Here is an 18,431-nt window from a genome sequence, read left to right as displayed (position 1 = left end):
GTCATTATTTCTTTTATGGATATAATGCATAATATAATTTAAAGAAACATCTAGTAAGACTATCTGAAACAATATCAAAAGAAAAGAAATATTCTAAAAACAGGAAGAGCTTTTTATGCATTTTATTATTGCTCCATGGAAATGCCAAATAATGTCTCTACTTACACTTTGGGATAAGCAAAAGTCACAAGCAGACCATTTACAAGTGAGAAAATGGAACCTATGGAAAATTTTTCAATATCACTAATATTGACCCAATGCAATTTTCAACTATCTAATCCAAACGGTAATGACTTTAAATGTAGTTTATATTAAAAGAGACGAAAGAAAAGGATCTTTGGGAATTGAGACCATCTCAGTTACTTAGAAGGTAGAGAAATGTGTTTTCTGGGCAGCCTTCCTTTGACCCCAGATCCAGGCTCTCTCCCTTCCCACCCTGTTTTGTGCCCTCTGAGCTGACCTTAACAGTATATCAATGGGGCCTCCGGGCCTCGCCAGTGGGAGACACCAACGAAAGATCAGTGGGCAGGGGTTGGCAGGGTGCTATTTCTCTCCCAAAGACCACAGCTTTTCGTGGTGATCCTCTTCTACAGCTACAAGTCTTGCTGGTTTCAGGTAACTGCTCCTTTTCCTGGCCATTGTAAGGTAAGGAGGGGTGGTAGTGACTTCTTGCTATTGTTAGCTCTGGGGTACTTCTCCATCTCTTACTGGTTCCCCTTACCTTGGCCACATCTTCTAATTTATTCCTGTAATAAGTCCTTTCTGTTCATTCCTTTTGAGTTTGTCATTCGACTTCCACCAGAATTCTGAAACCTATGGTACATCTTCAAGGACTCAAAACCTTAAACGAGGTAGAACATTTTTCTTTCCGATCAACTCCTCGCTTTTTTCTTCTGTCATGAATGCCTGTTGCTTTTGCATCCCCAGGATCCATTTAGTCCTTTTCTTGCACTGCAGCCTCATTTTCCATAAGCAAGTCACCTCTCCTCATTCTCATCTCTCAGTGCACAGGGCTTGGATGAGGCTGATCTCAGCCCCAAACCAGGGCTAATCATGTGATCTAAATCAGTCCAAATTGGGCTTAAAATTAGGACTTCTGTTGGAACTATGGGGGCAAAGAGGCCTCTATTTACTTGGGATAGCCAACTGTGAGGAAAAACACAATCTGGAACTGTCAGGCCAAAGAAGAGGGCAGGTCTGAGTATAAACTAACAAAGTAGAAAAGGGTGCAAGAAGATGGAGAGGGAAACCTATTATTATCTGAACCCTGGATCCGACCATGCCTGATGTTTACCCGTAGACATGGTAAGTATAATGCTCAAGCTGAGTTGAGCTTTCTATCACTTGACAATGAAAGATCCCTAATGGGCCTTCTTTAATGAAAACACATATATTTGGGAAGAGTACAAAGTGGAGAGGGCTATAGACTGTGACTTCTAAAATGACATCATCCAGATGGGTAATATTGTCTTCCTCAAGAACCTTGACATTAAAAGTCTCTTGAGGCAACCTGTGGTTTCTGTTTGTTATGATTTCAGAGCTCCCACCACCTGTGCTGTCCCTTTATTCCTTTGAAATCTGTGAGAGATGGGACAATCCCAAACCAAACAGCTCACTGAGTGTTGAACTGTGTGGCTGAGCCCCACGCATGAACTGGTACAAACAAGGAACAATGCTGGAAACCAGCCGAACTCTGTGTTCAAGTATTATTTTCAAGTGCCATTTGACTGGGCCTTCTCAGGTGACATGGTTCACTGGCAGGAAAGCTGTTACTGTGACAATCATTATTCCCATTTACCGCCTATTAGAATGTGAGTCACTGGGAGGTCAGGCTGTCCCAAAAGCTCAGTGTTCCTGAGTACTCAAGGTCAAGTACAAGGGACAGCAATCAGGTATAGGGACAATGGCAAAGGCTCAATCCTTTGAAATGAACAGAAGGTCTAATCCCCAGGAAATCACCGCAAAGTTGAGTTTTACTATCTTCCACATATCACATAGCTTGGGAAAAGAAATCAGAGTGACAGTGTTAACATGGCCCCAGGCCCTTCCCACAGCTGCTCTGCTCCTTTTTTTTATACATCCACCATTCCTGCCTAACACTATGCCTTGCACAAAATGGATGCTCATAAGAGATGACTTTCTGGGTCTGCTGGCTTAAGAATACAGATAAAATATACAACAATATATGAGAAGAGTCAGCATGCAGTCGCTGCTCAAAGACAACCTGGGTGATATTATTATTGCTATTATTTGTAAATTTATCAGCATTGTTGATAAGCAGGTTCAGCAAAACCCGCACAAACCCTTTTAATCAACAGTTTCAACTTCCTTACCTCCCAAGGCAACAGCTCTGTTGTAGGTTTATTTTCCAAGCCCTTCATGTGTAGATGTGAGAATCAACCTATCCTTCCATTTGCCCACTCATTCATTCATTCAGCTGACCACATATTTATTGGAGTATATGTGAGAAATCAAAGTTGATTAAGAGGCAGACCCTGTAAAACGCAAATGCAAACCTGTTGTATACCAACAAGAAATCTGAACAGTCTGTGACTGAGAGAATCAGCCTACCAAATAAGAACTGATTTCAGTGGTTGCCACAAGTGCTGTGCATACCTTGGGGGAAATGACCATGATGGGGCGAGGGGCGGGAGGGGTGTCGGCACTTTCCTTACCTTTTCTGCAAGCCAGCCAAGGTGCCTGATCTCTCGGCTCCCGGCAATGCCTGTTTTCCCCAGCTGCTCTCTGACCTCGGCAATCACTCGGGTCAGCAGGTCACTGACGTTGGAGTGGATGGCACTGAACCAGGCCTGGGCAGTGGCTGAGTCCTTGCCCCTTAGGATCACCGTGTGCTTAGCATCTGGAGAGTGGATTTCAAGTTGCCTAGAGAAGCAAAGAGAGAAGGGTTACAAGGTTTTCTGGCATGTCATGCTTCTTCCAATCCTGGGTCACAAAGTTGAATGAATTCATCACTCTTATCTTTAGATTTGATCAGTTTCGCATGGTTTATCTTAATGGTCCGATCATTCATTCACTCATTCACATCCACAAACATTTTTTAAGGGCCCAGGAATTAATTAGTGCAGGTACTCGGGGCATAGCCATCTAACCACCATATCACCTGAATTAAGGATGTCTAGTTTTCCTGTTATTGAGCTGATTGGCTGATTAGCAGTTTCATTTCAAGACTTCTAAACTATGAACTGATATTAATTTGCCTTATCTCTCAAACCACAGAGTATTTTAATCACATACTCATATCCTTGCTGCTGCTGGCAGAAAACAGATAGAAATATCTACCACATGCTCAGTATTAATTGTGAATATTTTAGAATCAATGATGATTAAACTTTGTATTCTTTAAGAATCCTGCCTGTGGCACATTTACCCACCACTAAATCAGACATGTGTAATGAGGGAGCAAGATGTCCTGGAAAGGGAAAACAATGGAAGATATATGCACTGAGAATGTTAACATTTAAAAATCAAAGACCAAAGCTTAAGCCAGAACTCTAACTGGTTTACATGAGATAGCATGAGAGACCTGAATACTGAAATTGTAGTAAAAAGAGGAAATTCTATTCAGGTACTTTTTATGTGTAACTGTTTATTTTGAAGTACTTACTAGTATAGATTAACATTGTGTTGCAAAAATAGTATAAAGATTTGGGCATACCCTTTCACCCAGTTTCTCAGATCATGGTTATATTTTATGTCACTTATATTTGATGTAACATGCTTGTATTTTATAATACAACTAGAGGCCCAGTGCACGAAATTCATGCACTCAGGGGAGGAGAGTGAGGGAAAGGTTCCCTCAACCCAGCTTGCACCTTCTCACAGTCCAGGAGCCCTTGGGGATATCCTACTGCTGCAGAGGCGGGAGAGGCTCCCACCGCCTCCCCCACTGCACTCGCCAGCAGTGAGCCCAGCTCAGGACTTCTGGCTGAGTGGTGCTCCCCCTATGGGAGCACACTGAATACCGGGGGCAGCTCCTGCATTGAGTGTCTGCCCCCTGGTGGTCAGTGTGCATCATAGTGGTTGGTCATTCTGCTATTTGGTCAATTTGCATATTAGCCTTTTATTATATAGGATACCAGAGCCAGGAAACTGACCTGATACAATGTAAATATATGGGTCTATGGTATTCTGTGATGTGCAGATTCTTGTAATCACCACCGTGGTCAAGGAACAAAACTAGTCCATCACCACAAAGCTCCTCCGCCAGCGGCAAGTCTCCCCTCACACCCTCCATCCCAAACCCCTGGCAACCAGGAATCTGTTCTCTACATCTGTAATTTTTAGATAATTTTTATTGCAGGAAAAAAAAACACATTTTATTCATCCATGTACATATTAATATAATAACCACTGATTTATTCATGTTTGCATTAGAAAGATACAGGGATTAGGAAATTTGACAGTGAATGGAATGGCCCATTTATTAATTTCCTTTCATCCCTTAATGCTTAGGCTGGCCCTCATGGAGTATTTATTATGTATGTGCCAGGCAAAGTTTAAATATTTTTTTATATTTTATGTAATTTTCCTAGTAGACTTCTGACATTATTCTTCCCATTTAACAGAATGAAAAACCCCTGAAATTTGGAGGAAGAGAGAGAGAAGTTTTTTACCCAAGGCCACCCAATTGGTGATACTGGTTAGGCTCAAAAGCTCCTGGATGAACTACCATGTCCCAGTGACTCCTCTAGACTGAGGATCTCTAGAAGAGCACCCACTGTCCTCCACAGCGGTGAAGTCAGTACCTGCAACGTGTCCCAATGTGTCCTACTTAGCTCCTGAGTTCCAAAATAACAATTCTGCAGATCACCTGAAAATCTCAAGTCCCAAGTTACCTGGCCTCGTTTACATTTGAAGCCAACCTTTTAGAGTGAGTAGACCTTCTTACTCATAAACTTAAATGGGAGGAAAGGAATGATGTAGAAAGTGAAATGTCTCTGAGGGAGTTTTAGCAATAATTAGCCTTTTTTTTTTTTTTTTTTCTTGGAAAGTTTACAAAACAAGCCTCCACATTGAGACTCACAAGTTTTGATGTGATGAAACAAGGGATTCTTTAGGTGGCATTTGACCTCATCCGAAGACAAATAAAAGGCCATGCCTCTGAGGCACTTTTCAAAGGAATGGGCTGTCCATCTGGGCGGAGTTTTCTTTCCCTCCTGAAGTTCTTACTTGTTGGTCAAGTTTCATGGCCAAACACAAGCTGGGATTCTCGAGAAGCATTAATGAGAGCTCAACGTGCTTTTCAAATTATTCTATCGATATCTATTGTTCTAGAAATTTAAAACAGGCAAATATTTCTTTTACAATATTTTCTTTAGAAGACCTAGATTTGTTTGTAAAGAAATGATAGCTTGGGCCTGGCTAGAGAGGCTCAGTTAGTTGAGTGTCATACTGTGTATTGAAGGGTTTGCTAGTTCAATTCCTAGTCAGGACACATATCTGGGTTGTGGATTTGAGCCCCATTTGGGGCATGAATTAAAGGCAACTGGTTGATGTTTCTTTCTCATTAATGTTTCTTTCCATTCCTCTCTCTTGGCATGTCCTCAGGTGAGGAATTAGAAAGAAAAAAAAAAAAAAAGACAGCTTGGAAAGCAGCCACTCCCCAGGTATCACATACATAAACAACTTATACGTGAATAAAAAAGAAAAAAAATATTTTCTTTGTTGAGTTGCCAGCGTACCCCTGGGGGAAAACCAACTTATAAACAGAGGTATAGTGAAGAGGAGGCCCAGGTTTTCCACAGCACTTATCATTACTATTAATTTTAAGGAAGATTTTAAGTATAACATAGATAGACAAGTGCACAAATTATTGTGTACAGTTCAAACAGACTTTTGCAAAGGGAACTTCTTGATGGAACCACCACTCAGATCAAGAACTAGAATGTTCCAAGCATCCCTGAAGGTCCCTTTACATTTCCTTTCCAATTGTAATGTCCCCAAATAACTACTACTAGGATTTCCATCACTATGGATTACTTTTGTCCCAGGCAAAATGAATGAGATTTTGTTTGTTTTTATTTGTTACTAAAGGCCCAGTGCATGAAATGGGGGGGGGGGGTCCCCTCAGCCTAGCCTGTACCCTCTCCAATCTGACACTACTTGAGGAATGTCTGATTGCCCATTTAGGCCTGATTCTACTGGACTGCTGGCTCCCAACTAATTGCCTGCCTGCCTTCCTGATTGCCCCTAATTGCTTCTGCATGCCAGCCTGATCACCACCTAACCACTCCCCTGCCAGCCTAATTGATGCCTAACTGCTCCCCTGCCAGCCTGTTTGCCCCTTACTGCCTTCCCCTTCAGGCCTGATCACCCCTAACTACCCTCCCCTGCAGGCCTGGTCACCCCTAACTGCCCTCCTCTGCAGGCCTGGTCCCCCTCAATTGCCCTTCCCTGCAGGCCCAGGCGCTCCCAACTTCCCTCCTCTGCTGACCTGGTCATCCCTAACTGTCCTCCCCTGCATGCTTGATCGCCCCCAACTGCCCTCCCTTTCAGGCCTGGTCCCTCCCAACTACCCTCTCCTGCTGGCCATCTTGTGGAGGCCATCTTGTGTCCACATGGGGGCAGCTATCTTGTGTGTTGGAGTTGTGGTCAATTTGCATATTACTATTTTATTAGATAGGATTGCAGTATAGTGAGAATCTCGGGCAATTTCTGAGGCAGAGTATACACAGCAGGCCTAGTACCAGTGATGGTTCTGAGTGTGGTCACAGACCAGTCATGGCAGCAACAACATCACCTGAGAACTTAACTAGAAATGCAGTCTTGCTCCCTATGCTGGACCCACTGCATTAGGAATTCCAGGGGTGAGGCCTCACAATCAGCCTTCAGGTAAATCTGCTGCAATTCAGGTTGAAGAAGGCTGATAATAGGTTCATAGGAAAAGCACTGAGCTTGTTTGCTGGCTTCCCAGTGTCTGAAGTAGCAATACTGAAAAGTGAGGTGACCTCCCCCCATTCAGTTTCAAAGAACATGGAGGACACAGAATAGAGAGGCATGTGACTTTTTTTTTTAAACTATAAAAAGAAACACAAATTCTTACTCAAAAATATTCTTCAAAACCCTTGAATCATTTTTAAAAAAATCATTTAATTAAATACAGACGCTTGACCCCATCTGTTGAGTAAGATTTCTAGAGGGTGATGCCTGTGTATGTGCTTTTAATGTTCCACAAATTATATAGATGAAGGATCATAGCAGGCCTCTCTCTAAGCCTAAGCTCAAACTCCCAAAGAGCTATGCTTAGCTATGGCCAGGTGGCTCAGTTGGAAAGAGTTTCGTCCTGATACGCCAAGGTTGCAGGTTCGATCTCTGGTCAGGGCATGTAAAAGAATCAACCAAATTAATGCATAAATAAGAGGAACGAAAAATCAATGTTCTCTCCCTCTCAAATCTATATTTAAAAGAAAAGAAGAAGAAGAAAAAAAGCTATGCCTAATGGTGATTATCACGAGAAGGGCAATACAACAGAAGGTTCTTGGAAAGCGTATTAGTAATGCATTGCTGAGTAACAAATTCCCCCAGAATTAAGTAGCTTAAAACTTGGAACATTTGTTATCTCATAGCCTCTGTGCATCATGAACTGAGTCGAGTGGGTTTGGCTCCAATGCTTCCTGTCAGTTGGCAGCCAGGATGTCAATAGGGCCTCAGGCATCAGAATCCTTGACTAAGCCAAGGATCCATGCCCCAGACGGGGCACTCACATGGCTGTTAGCAGGAGGCCTCAGCCCCTCGCCCCTTGGCCTTCTCCAGAGGCTGCGTGACTGCCCTCATGGCATGGCCTGGTTTCTTTCCCCAGAGAGCAAGAAGGAACTACAGTTCCTTTTGTGACTTGGTCTCCAAGGTCAGATACCATCACTTCTGGTTCATTCTTTTTTTTAGAAGTGAGTGACTAAGTCCAATGCACATCACAATAAAGAGAGTGAGGCTTCATCTCTTAAAAGAAAGAGAATCAAATAATTTGGGGACATATCTTGAAACCATCACGGAAAAGCTTAGAATGAAGTAATATTCTGGAAGGAGTCTGTTCCAAAGTAAAGGGAGGGTGAGTGTTTGTGGCTGTAACCAGCAGCTTATAAAGTGCCTATAGATTTGATTAGCTGCAGCTCCAATTTATAAAGTGAGACAGACTGTGGACTCAAGCTAGGGGTCAGGGACAATAGGAGAGCTGAGAAAGGACGTCTTATTGACAGCATATGGGAGCAGCATGAAACCACAAGAAATGATGGTGAATTAAGAACTGTTGGCTGGTCGGTCACAAAAAAAGATGTCAATTATTTGTGCAAGAAATAAATTAAGAACTTAGCAATCAACATCTCCCTGCTCCTCGCCCCCCACCCCCTCCCAAAAAAGGGGGTAGGGGGGGAGAAGGATCAGGAGTATAAACTTTTCCTTTTAACACCAATGAGCTCTACTATCTAAAGGTAACAGTTCGTACCTGGTAGCACCAAAGTACCCAGAACCTCTGAGTGACTGAGTGACCACTCAAGATCCTAGACAAGGTCAAGTGGTGATTTTAATATATATATATATATATATATATATATATATATATATATATATATATATATATATATATATATACACACACATATGCTACAATAGTATAATCTTAGCACATTACCAAGCAAAAATCTCAGATACGTACACCTTCTCTTAATTTGTCATTTAATCCAGTGATAGTTTCTAGAGTATTAAGGATAGAGAAAGATATTCTATTCCTGGCCTGGCTGTGAGTGGTTCTCTCCATTTTCTCATCAATTTAAAGTACACATGCCAGGAGGTAGTTGTTAAGCACAAGGATTTTAGGATTCAGTGTGGCTCTAACACTACTTGGCTGTGAGGCCATCAGCAAACTACTTAATCTCCTTCAGCCTCGATTTGCTTATCTATAAAGTGGCTCAATACATTTGCCTCTCAAGAATACTGGAAAGACTAAATGCGATAATATATGTGTTAGATCGTTGGATGTCACAATGCCAAGCTGATGTTGATTGATTCTAGCTTATATGCTAGTTTGCAATGAGCAATCTTTGCAAATTTGTGTACAATAAAATGGTAGGAGACCATTGAGGTAGGGAGAATCCTCTAGGTTGGACTCTCATTCAACTCCTTTTCAGAGACTTGGACTTGGAGAAAAATACAAGCTCCAGGGGAAAAAAAGTTCTACAAGGACTATTTCTAACAACTTCCTGGAATGGAAAATATAACTTTGGGGAGAGATGCATGAGTCTTTTGTGAGATACTGAAAGATCTGGGACAAACCTGATAATACATTGCCCCTTATTCCTTCTATCTACTGTATTTGTTTTACCTACCAGTAAGAGAACTATTTGAGGCTCATGTCAGTAGCACAAGTTGATATGAGTTGTGGCCATAGCAAGAGCTACAACCATCTATTGAAGTCCCCTGCCAGAACTAACCAGTGACTATGGAGGTGAAAATAAATGGGAAATTGTTTCATCCTTCTAAAGTATTTTGCTGACAGCTACTCCAAAAGAAGCCTTTTTGTAGGGTTAAATATTTCATGTAACTTATTCTTTAAAAAAGGCAGTTTCCCACTTCGACAATTACTTCAATTTGTAAAAGTATGGAATGAGAAAAAATTAGGAACTGAAGTAAAAGGAAGGAAGGGAGTAGAAGGGAGGAGAAGAAAAGGAAAATGAGAAAAACTCAAACGAGTGTAAAGATATCTAAGTGATATATGAAAACACCTCTTTGGCTCAGTGGTTGAAGTCATTCAAGTCAGGGAACCAAAAATGCCTAATACAATGGAAGTGAAAAAAGCACGGGACAGAACAGTGAGAACAGTATCACATGCTCGATATAAAAATGATCTATATGAATGCTGGGAAATGTGGAGACTATGCCTGGAGAGATATACAGGTGGTTCAATTAGGAAGGCAATTGAGTGACAGGAGGACAAGTTCATAATAGAGACTTTTCACTGAATGACTTTGTATCTTCTGCATTTTGTTCATGTGCATCCACTATGTATTCACTGTATTTGAACAGAAGAGGAGGAGGAGGAGGAGAAAGAACAGAACTGGCCTGTTGGTTAATATATTCTTGTCTCAAGTCCAAGTTCTATTATTTATAAACTAAGCTTCCTCATGGACATCTGTGGTTCTGCCTGTCCAGTTTCCATTCTTCTCTTTTCTAGTAATAGGTCTTATCCCCATTTTCAGTCCATGTATTTGGTGACTTAATGGTTTGAAGGTTGTAGGTGTAATCCAAATTGGGCAGTAGAGACCCAGGCCCAGGATTTCTGGAGGAGTCATGTTTAAGGAGACTTTTTTCCTTCTGAGATCTGAGAGATGAGAGACCTGGATCTAGAGCTCATACCTTGATGCTCAGTATATTTTTGCATTTTGCTTCTACAATCCCCCTATGCTTAAGCCAGTTTAGGTTGGATTACTATCCAATACAACTAAACGTCCTAACTGACCACAAATAGGTCACTTAATTTCTACGAGCCTTGAGCTTCTTTATCTCCTATAAAATAGGGATGATGATGATAAAAGTGATAATGATGATTAAAGTGAAGGTGATAATAGAATCTTCAGAGTTACCAGAACATCAACTGAGATCGTAATTGTGAAAGTGCTCTATGACTTATAATCCTGATGTTAGTAGTTATCTATGCTTTTGGCATTTTAAGACTCTTATGTTGGCTAAGGCACTGGGGAAAGAAACATTCGTGAAGACAATGCTTTTTTTGTATTTTGTTTGTATCAAGGCTCTCTCTTAGCTACACTATTAGCAAAAGGACAAAGGCCTGCATATTGAAACAGAGAATAAGTAAATCTGCATTCCGAATTAAAGTTGGAAACATGCAGCAATTTCTTTACACAGGTGCACAAAGCTAGGCTGTATTTTTGAGCATTCCAGAACCCTCACAGGTGTTTAGCATGCATTGGGTGTCACAAAGGCAAGGAGAGTGCAATGGTCTCTGTCTCCGAGAAGCTCCCTTTGTGTAGTAGGTTGAATAGTCTCCCTGTCCCCTCCCCCAATTCCTATCTACCCAGAGCCCAGAATGTGGCTGATCTGGAAATACAATGTTTGCAGAAGTAATTAAAGTAAGGATGGCAGTGATCTACCTGCTGGGTTAGAGTGGGTCCTAAATCCAATAGAAGAGTCACTCGAAGAGCTGGAAAAGACACACAGAGACACAGAGGAGAAGGCAATGGGAGCATGAAGTAGATAGGCCACAAAATGCCACAGATCCACCGACCACCAGAAGCCAGGAGAGAAGGAAGGGATGGTTTCTTCCTCAAAGTCTCCAGAAAGAACCAATCCTGCCAACTCCTTAATCACCTTCCTCCCGCCTCCAAAACTGAAAGACAACACATTTCTCTTATTTCAAGCTTTCCAGTTGGTGCCCACTGTGATACAGAAATCCTATAAAATCAATGTGCCATGTGCCTCTCTTCCTGTGCAGCTATTTTCTACCTTTTCATCCTCACCACACACATGAACTAATTACTAAAATTCTGCGGCACACCAAAAAGTTCACGTTTTGCCAATCTGACAAAAAAAAAAAAAAAAAAAAAAGTAAAATTTTGATTCATTCATACTGGATAGCTATTGTGTTGGCTGTTGTCATTTTTTCACTTGACAATCCAAGGGAAGAGAGGTCAGTGCCTCTGACTAAATAAGTCAGGTATTGCATGTTTTAAAAATTCTTGAGGCACACCAGTTGAAAATCGCTGACCCTGTGCATAGCTGAGTGGGGACTGCACTAATGTTTAAAATACACGGACGTCAGGAGTAACTTCAAAGTTGGGATCACTTAGAACTGTGGTGATCATGATTTCATTTCAACACACATTGCAGTTAAAACAGCTTCTCCTTGGCAAAATAAATAAATAAATCGTACTCTCACCCACATTCAATTCTATAACCCAGAAAAAAAAGAAAAAAAGGTGGTGGTGGTGGTGGTGGGGGGTGCTTTTGACATGAGGATCACCTAGGCAACACCTGGAGGCACTCTGGCCCATAGCAGGCCTGTGCTCAGTAATCAGAGTGCCTTCCACCACCACCTTGGCATGAATAACAATAACAATAACAATAATAAATCTAGACAGTTTGCTTGCCAACTGATGAGTCCTGTATTTCTGGAACTGAAAAAAAGGGAGGGAGGGAGGGAATGGAGGAGCCACGAAGTCAGGCCGGCTGACTGCAGCTATTTCCAGCAGGCTGGCCTTTTATAGCTCCTATTTTGTTCTCCCAGTTGAATTGACCACCGCTTGATGGATTGTGTTTATCTGTAGCCCAGCGATAAAGTTCTCCTTTAAATCCCCTCGGAATAGAAATATTTAGGGCAATGCCACAGCTGTGCTGGTTCTCACCCTCCACCACGGTTATGTAAACACTGCCTATGGAAACCTCTCTGATAAAGGCCCACGCCAACCCCCGAGGAATCGCACGTTCGCGCTCGATGTCTGCCAAGAGGAGCCGTCCCATCCTGCTTGCTTGGCACGGGGTCTGAATGATATCACAGAAGCTTCTCAGAGGCCATTTGGCAAACCTCACAATGAAGAGGTCATTGTCGGGGGCGGGGCCTCGGTGGACAGGGCCTCGGTGGGCAGGGCGCCTGGTGCGGCGTGGTGCCCGCACCACCATCCCTGCCGGCCCGCGCCCTGCTGCCCCCCTCCCTCCGCCCCCCGCAGCCATGTCCAATGAGATCGTGGGGTGCCGGGTGATGTGGGAGCCCGACAGCAAGAAGAACACGCAGATGGATCGCTTCCGGGCGGCCGTGGGCGCTTCCTACGGCCTGGAGCTGGGGGACTACCACGACCTGTACCGGTGGTCGGTGGAGTCCTACGCAGACTTCTGGGCCGAGTTCTGGAAGTTCAGCGGCATCGTGTCCTCGCGCCCGTACGACAAGGTGGTGGACCCCTCCAAAGGGGTGGCGGACATCCCCGAGTGGTTCGCGGGCAGCCGGCTCAACTACGCCGAGAACCTGCTGGGGCCCCGACACCAGGACGACAGCAAGGTGGCCCTCTACGTGGCCCGGGAGGGCCGGGAGGAGGTCAGGGAGGTGAGCTTCAGGGAGCTGCGGTGCCAGGGGGCGCTGCTGGCGGCCGCGATGCGGAGGATGGGCGTGAGCCAAGGAGACCGCGTGGTGGGCTACCTCCCCAATGGCGAGCACGCCGTGGAGGCCATGCTGGCCGCCGCGAGCATCGGCGCCATCTGGAGCTCCACGTCCCCTGACTTCGGGGTGAACGGTGTCCTGGACCGGTTCTCTCAGATCCAGCCCAAGCTCCTCTTCTCCGTGGAGGCCGTGGTGTACAACGGCAGGACGCACGACCACCTGGACAAGCTGCGGCGGGTGGTGGAGGGGCTGCCGGGCCTGGAGAAGGTGGTGGTGGTCCCTTACGTGGCCCCCCAGGAGGACCTGGACATCTCCCAGATCCCCAACAGCGTCTTTTTGGAGGACTTCCTGGCGGCCGGGAGAGGGGACCATGGTCAGGCGGCGCCGCAGCTGGAGTTCGAGCAGCTGCCCTTCAGCCACCCGCTGTTCATCCTGTTCTCCTCCGGCACCACCGGGGCGCCCAAGTGCATGGTGCACTCCGCGGGGGGCACCCTCCTCCAGCACCTGAAGGAGCACATGCTCCACGGCGATATGAGCAGCGGCGACGTCCTCCTCTACTACACCACGGTGGGCTGGATGATGTGGAACTGGATGGTGTCCGCGCTGGCCACGGGCGCTGCGCTGGTCCTGTACGACGGCTCCCCGCTGGTGCCCACGCCCAACGTGCTCTGGGACCTGGTGGACAGGCTGGGCATCACCATCCTGGGGACCGGGGCCAAGTGGCTGTCGGTGCTGGAGGAGAGGGACCTGAGGCCGGCGGAGACGCACAGCCTGCGGACGCTGCACACGATCCTGTCCACTGGCTCCCCGCTCAGAGCGCAGAGCTACGACTACGTGTACACGCACGTCAAGAGCAACGTCCTGCTGGGCTCCATCTCGGGCGGCACCGAGATCATATCCTGCTTCATGGGCCAGAACGTCTGTCTCCCCGTCTACCGGGGCGAGATCCAGGCCCGGAACCTGGGCATGGCCGTGGAGGCCTGGGACGAGGCAGGCAGGGCCGTGTGGGGTGCGAGCGGGGAGCTGGTGTGCACCAGGCCCTTCCCCTGCCAGCCCACGCGCTTCTGGAATGACGACGAGGCGGGCAGCAAGTACCGCAAGGCCTATTTCTCCAAGTTCCCCGGCGTCTGGGCACACGGCGACTTCTGCAAGATCAACCCCGAGACGGGGGGCATAGTCATGCTAGGCCGGAGCGACAGCACGCTCAACCCCAGCGGCGTGCGCTTCGGCAGCTCAGAGATCTACAACATCGTGGAGGCCTTCGAGGAGGTGAGCGACAGCCTGTGTGTCCCGCAGCACAGCCAGGACAGCGGCGAGGAGCGCGTGGTGCTGTTCCTGCGGATGGCGGCGGGCCACGCCTTCGGGCCCGCCCTGGTGCAGCGCATCCGCTATGCCATCCGCAGCGGCCTGTCCGCCCGGCACGTGCCCAGCCTCATCCTGGAGACCCAGGACATCCCCTACACCCTCAACGGCAAGAAGGTGGAGGTGGCCGTAAAGCAGGTCATTGCGGGCCAGGCCGTGGACCCCCGCGGCACCCTCTCCAACCCCGAGGCCCTGGAGCTGTACCGCCACGTGCCCGAGCTGCAGGGCTTCTGAGCAGCAGCAGCGTGGGACCAACCTGGACATCGCCCAGACCCCGCTCCCTCCCGGGGTGAGCACCGCGTCTGGGGCTGCAGGCAGGGAAGACCCTGCCCTCCATCTGGGGAGGCTGGTCTTGGATCTGCCCTGGAGGCGGGGGCGCAGACCCCGCGTGGCAGTGTGTGTGGAGGGGTGTCCGTGTGTACCCCTCAGCCTCCCTGAGGCTCACTCCGTGCTGTTGGGATGTGGGTCTGCGCCTCCAGGCCCCTCTGCGGAGGGCGTGCCCCCCCTCCCGGGCATCCATTGGGGCATCCATTGGCATTATGGGCGGCTGTCCCTATTGCGGGCGGCCCCAGGCGGCCCCCTTGCTCGGGACTGAGGGAGATGCTGACCTCCTGCCGCGCCCCGGGCCGAGGTCAGGTGTTCTCTCTCCAGCTGGCACTTTGCGCTCTTTAGGGAGCGATCCCTTCCCTTCCCTTCCGGTCACACCTGCGGCCAGCGTCCCCCAGAAGGCCATGCAATAAACACGTGTGTGTGCTTAAAAAAAAAAAAAAGTAATTTTCTTCCCCTCTCCCTCTCTCAAAGGCGCCCACAGAGGCAAACGCTGTTTCCCAGGACACTCTACATGCCTCCTGCTTGGAAACATGGGGCTGACACACACAACTCGAAGCCTCCTACCGCAAAATTAATAAAACAAAAGATGCAGCCTGGCAAAGGTTTCAAGAGCCCTTTCCCCTCCAACGTGAAGGGAGAGCAGGCACCGAGGAAGGGGGTCAGGAAGATGGGACCTGGGGGATTATGTAACCACCGGGGGTCAAAGGGAATCCATACCCCGTGGTCATTATGGTTGCTTTTATTCCCATAAATCTGTGATTCCTATGGTTAATTAAAAACACCTCCCAAGGGACAAAGCTATGGCCTGCTGTTAGTGGCTATCTCTAGATGGTAGAATTTTAAATTTTATGCCCACTGTTCCCCTTTTCTATAATTTCCAATTAATTTTCTTGCAATGTAATCAGAAAATGATTACGAAAAAATAAGTTCCCTTAAGAAAATGAATGTGTGCACACCTTTTACAGTAATGTCATTAGTGAAACAACTCACTAGGAAAATATATTCTTATGTGAAAATAACAGATTTTTTTTAAAAAATGCCCAATTTGCTTGTAACTGAAAGACTAAAAGAAAGAGATGGTAGTCACCATATTCATAATGAGGATGGGAACTTGTCCTGTGGGGATATAAATGTCACCTCCAAACGTGTCTGCTTTTCTCATTATATTCTTACACCATCCTAGGAGGTCAATGTTGTGAATGGTCCTACTTCACAGACAAGAAGATGCCACCTAAGAGCGGCTAGCTTGTCCAGTCTTCCAGGCCAGTGATGTTCAACCCTTTTCATCTCTTGGCACACATAAACTAATTACTAAAATTCTGTGGCACACCAAAGAAATACATACTTTTTGCCATTCTGGCAAAGAAATGAGAATAATTTGGATTGATTTACAAAATAAATAATAATGCCAATAATTACCCACCCTATTTGCTCCAAAGTGGCTTTTTAAAAAATCAGATGCCTATACTTGTCTATAAGGATTTCTGATACCAAAAATTAACCAGATTTAACATTATTACACAACATAACCAATAAAATACAATTCAGGGCATTCATACCTGAGGTTTATTGTTGTGTTGTCATTTTTTTTTACTTGACAATCTAAGGGCATAGAGATCAATGTCCCTAACTAAATAGTTGAGAATTTTGTTTTTAAAATGCTTGCATCACAGCAGTATCCAGCAGCACACCAGTTAAAAACCAAGTGTTCTAGTCATTAAGAACTGAAAGCCAAGTTCATCTGACACCAAAACCTGTGTCTTAATCATTGTGTTCTATTTAGTAGGATGCTTGTAAACTGTGGTGTGCTCAGGATTAGGAAGGTTGTTCGTGTTGATCACTGCTCACCATCTTTCAACATCCTGTTTATTTGGAAAGTTTTCCAAATTATGAGATGAGCTTCTCCAAGGTAGAAGCCAGAATCTGTGTTCCCATCCTCCCTTGCTATTGGGGCACAGAGCCACTCCCTGGAAATGGCAATGCTGATGGAGGCAATGCAAGGGAATAAGTGTGTATGGACTCCATCTTGATACCTATAGCAGTGGAGGCATCCAGTTAGATGACCCAGTTCTTAACAGCTGGAAGGGCAGCGTGGCCAGTCCCAAGGTGTCATGGTGCAAACGGAGGCAGTTATGTGGACCCTGGGATGGTTACATGGTGCCAATAGTGGTATTTTTTTTTTTGTCTCTAGAACAGCCCTCACAATGTGGCTGGGTGCTGAGCTTTGTAGCATAGATCTCTGAACTCTTCGGAGAATATGTGAGCACCCTAGATCCTTAGCCATAGTTGATTCTATTACCTGAAACTACATTCCTAGGTAAGAAACAGATTTGGGAATCTGGTTGCCATGGTGGGAGCTCATGAGGTCATCTAAGGAAGGTATCAAGTGTGAGCAGTTAGTGAAAAAGAAGCCGAGGAAGTTGTATTTCTTGAAATCTCATTTCAAAAACAGGTCATGCTTGATATAGTGTTCCACTAAGCTCCGAGGGAACCTGACAAGAATCTCTCATGTTGGCTAGGTTTCAGTTTTTCAGTAACACATAAATTTACAAAATATGTGAAGAATTTCAGCACGTCGGCTTTTCCTAGGGGAATAATATTGTTATCAAAGTTTTAGGAGAAGAGTCAGCTAATGTCAAACTAGAGAAAACATTTTGTCTTTGCACACTTTATCTACACTTCACAAACTGTTCTGTTTAACCTTGCTCAACTAATTTTTTAAAAGTAATTTAAATATGCAAGGCGCTATGCAGGTCAAATAAATGTACATTTGTCTCTAGAATCTTGGTACCATACACTGACAAAATTAAAAATTCACCCATAGTCCAATCCAACTGGAAGACCTACTTTTGCCTCTTTTGAATGAGATTATTTTTGGGCTAGGATTGCTAGATTTAGCAAATAAAAATATAGGATACCCAATTAAATTTGACTTTCAGATAAACAACGAATAATTTTTTATTTATTTATTTTTTTAGTGTAAATATGTCACATGCATTATCTGGTGGTAGAAATGGTATAAAGTACCTGGATTAGAAAAATGTATAAAAATAGAACTGATATGACTTCCTGATAGATTAACTATGAGGGTTGGGAAGAGAAATGTGTCAAGTATATTGTCTAGATTCCTGGCTTAGACAACTGAATGAATGACAGTGCCAATCATTAAGATAAAAAATTGAAAATGGTTCAGAGTTGTGGAGAAACATGAGTTTGGGTAAATATCTCCATTTTCAGTTAGGTGTCTTGTTAGGGCCTCAGTCTTATAATGCAGACATATGCCAGTTACTCCTCAACACCTGCTTATTCTATATGGCGTTGACATCCTCCCATTAACTCCAGTTAGATGACCCAATCATCCTTGATGTCCCCTGTCCTCTCCTCCCAGATCCTTTTCAGTCTCCAAGTTTTTGCAATATGATCTTGGGAGTACCTCCCATTTAGAAGAGCCAACAGGACTGTAAATTACCAAGTTTTCTCAGTGGAACTGGGACAATCACTTATCTAGGATGAAATATAACTTTTTATTCTGTTGGCCAACTTTGATTGGTAGTATTGCCTGAAATGATGTCTTGAAAAGGAGCCTGAGGTCTCATTCTAGATTTATCTTGGGCAAGTGTCA

The 18,431-nt window shown here is 45.1% G+C and overlaps 2 protein-coding genes across 2 annotated transcripts in view; one reads left to right on the top strand and one right to left on the bottom strand.

The window, feature by feature from the left end:
• The window catches only part of SNTB1 (syntrophin beta 1), a 187,964-nt gene that overhangs the window by 58,097 nt on the left and 111,436 nt on the right, over positions 1 to 18,431 (bottom strand). Inside the window, exon 3 of the mRNA XM_084864974.1 lies at positions 2,676 to 2,883. Within this exon, the coding sequence (XP_084721100.1) occupies positions 2,676 to 2,883 (208 nt within the window). The remainder of the gene's footprint in view (positions 1 to 2,675; positions 2,884 to 18,431) is intronic.
• On the top strand, positions 12,665 to 14,718 carry LOC311612171 (acetoacetyl-CoA synthetase-like). Its single transcript, XM_084864973.1, has one exon. It carries the CDS (start codon positions 12,695 to 12,697, stop codon positions 14,711 to 14,713), a length of 2,019 nt encoding a protein of 672 aa, XP_084721099.1. The 5' UTR covers positions 12,665 to 12,694; the 3' UTR covers positions 14,714 to 14,718.

Source organism: Pipistrellus hanaki, assembly GCF_964339955.1.
Source record: "Pipistrellus hanaki genome assembly, chromosome: 17".
Classification (NCBI taxonomy): domain Eukaryota; kingdom Metazoa; phylum Chordata; class Mammalia; order Chiroptera; family Vespertilionidae; genus Pipistrellus; species Pipistrellus hanaki.
The sequence above is the reverse complement of the archived record's forward strand: the minus strand, read 5'-3'. Positions and strand labels throughout refer to the sequence as shown.

Bases quoted from the DNA above. Each gene is read 5' to 3' on its own strand.
- LOC311612171 (XM_084864973.1), top strand. From the start codon at position 12,695: ATGTCCAATGAGATCGTGGGGTGCCGGGTGATGTGGGAGCCCGACAGC.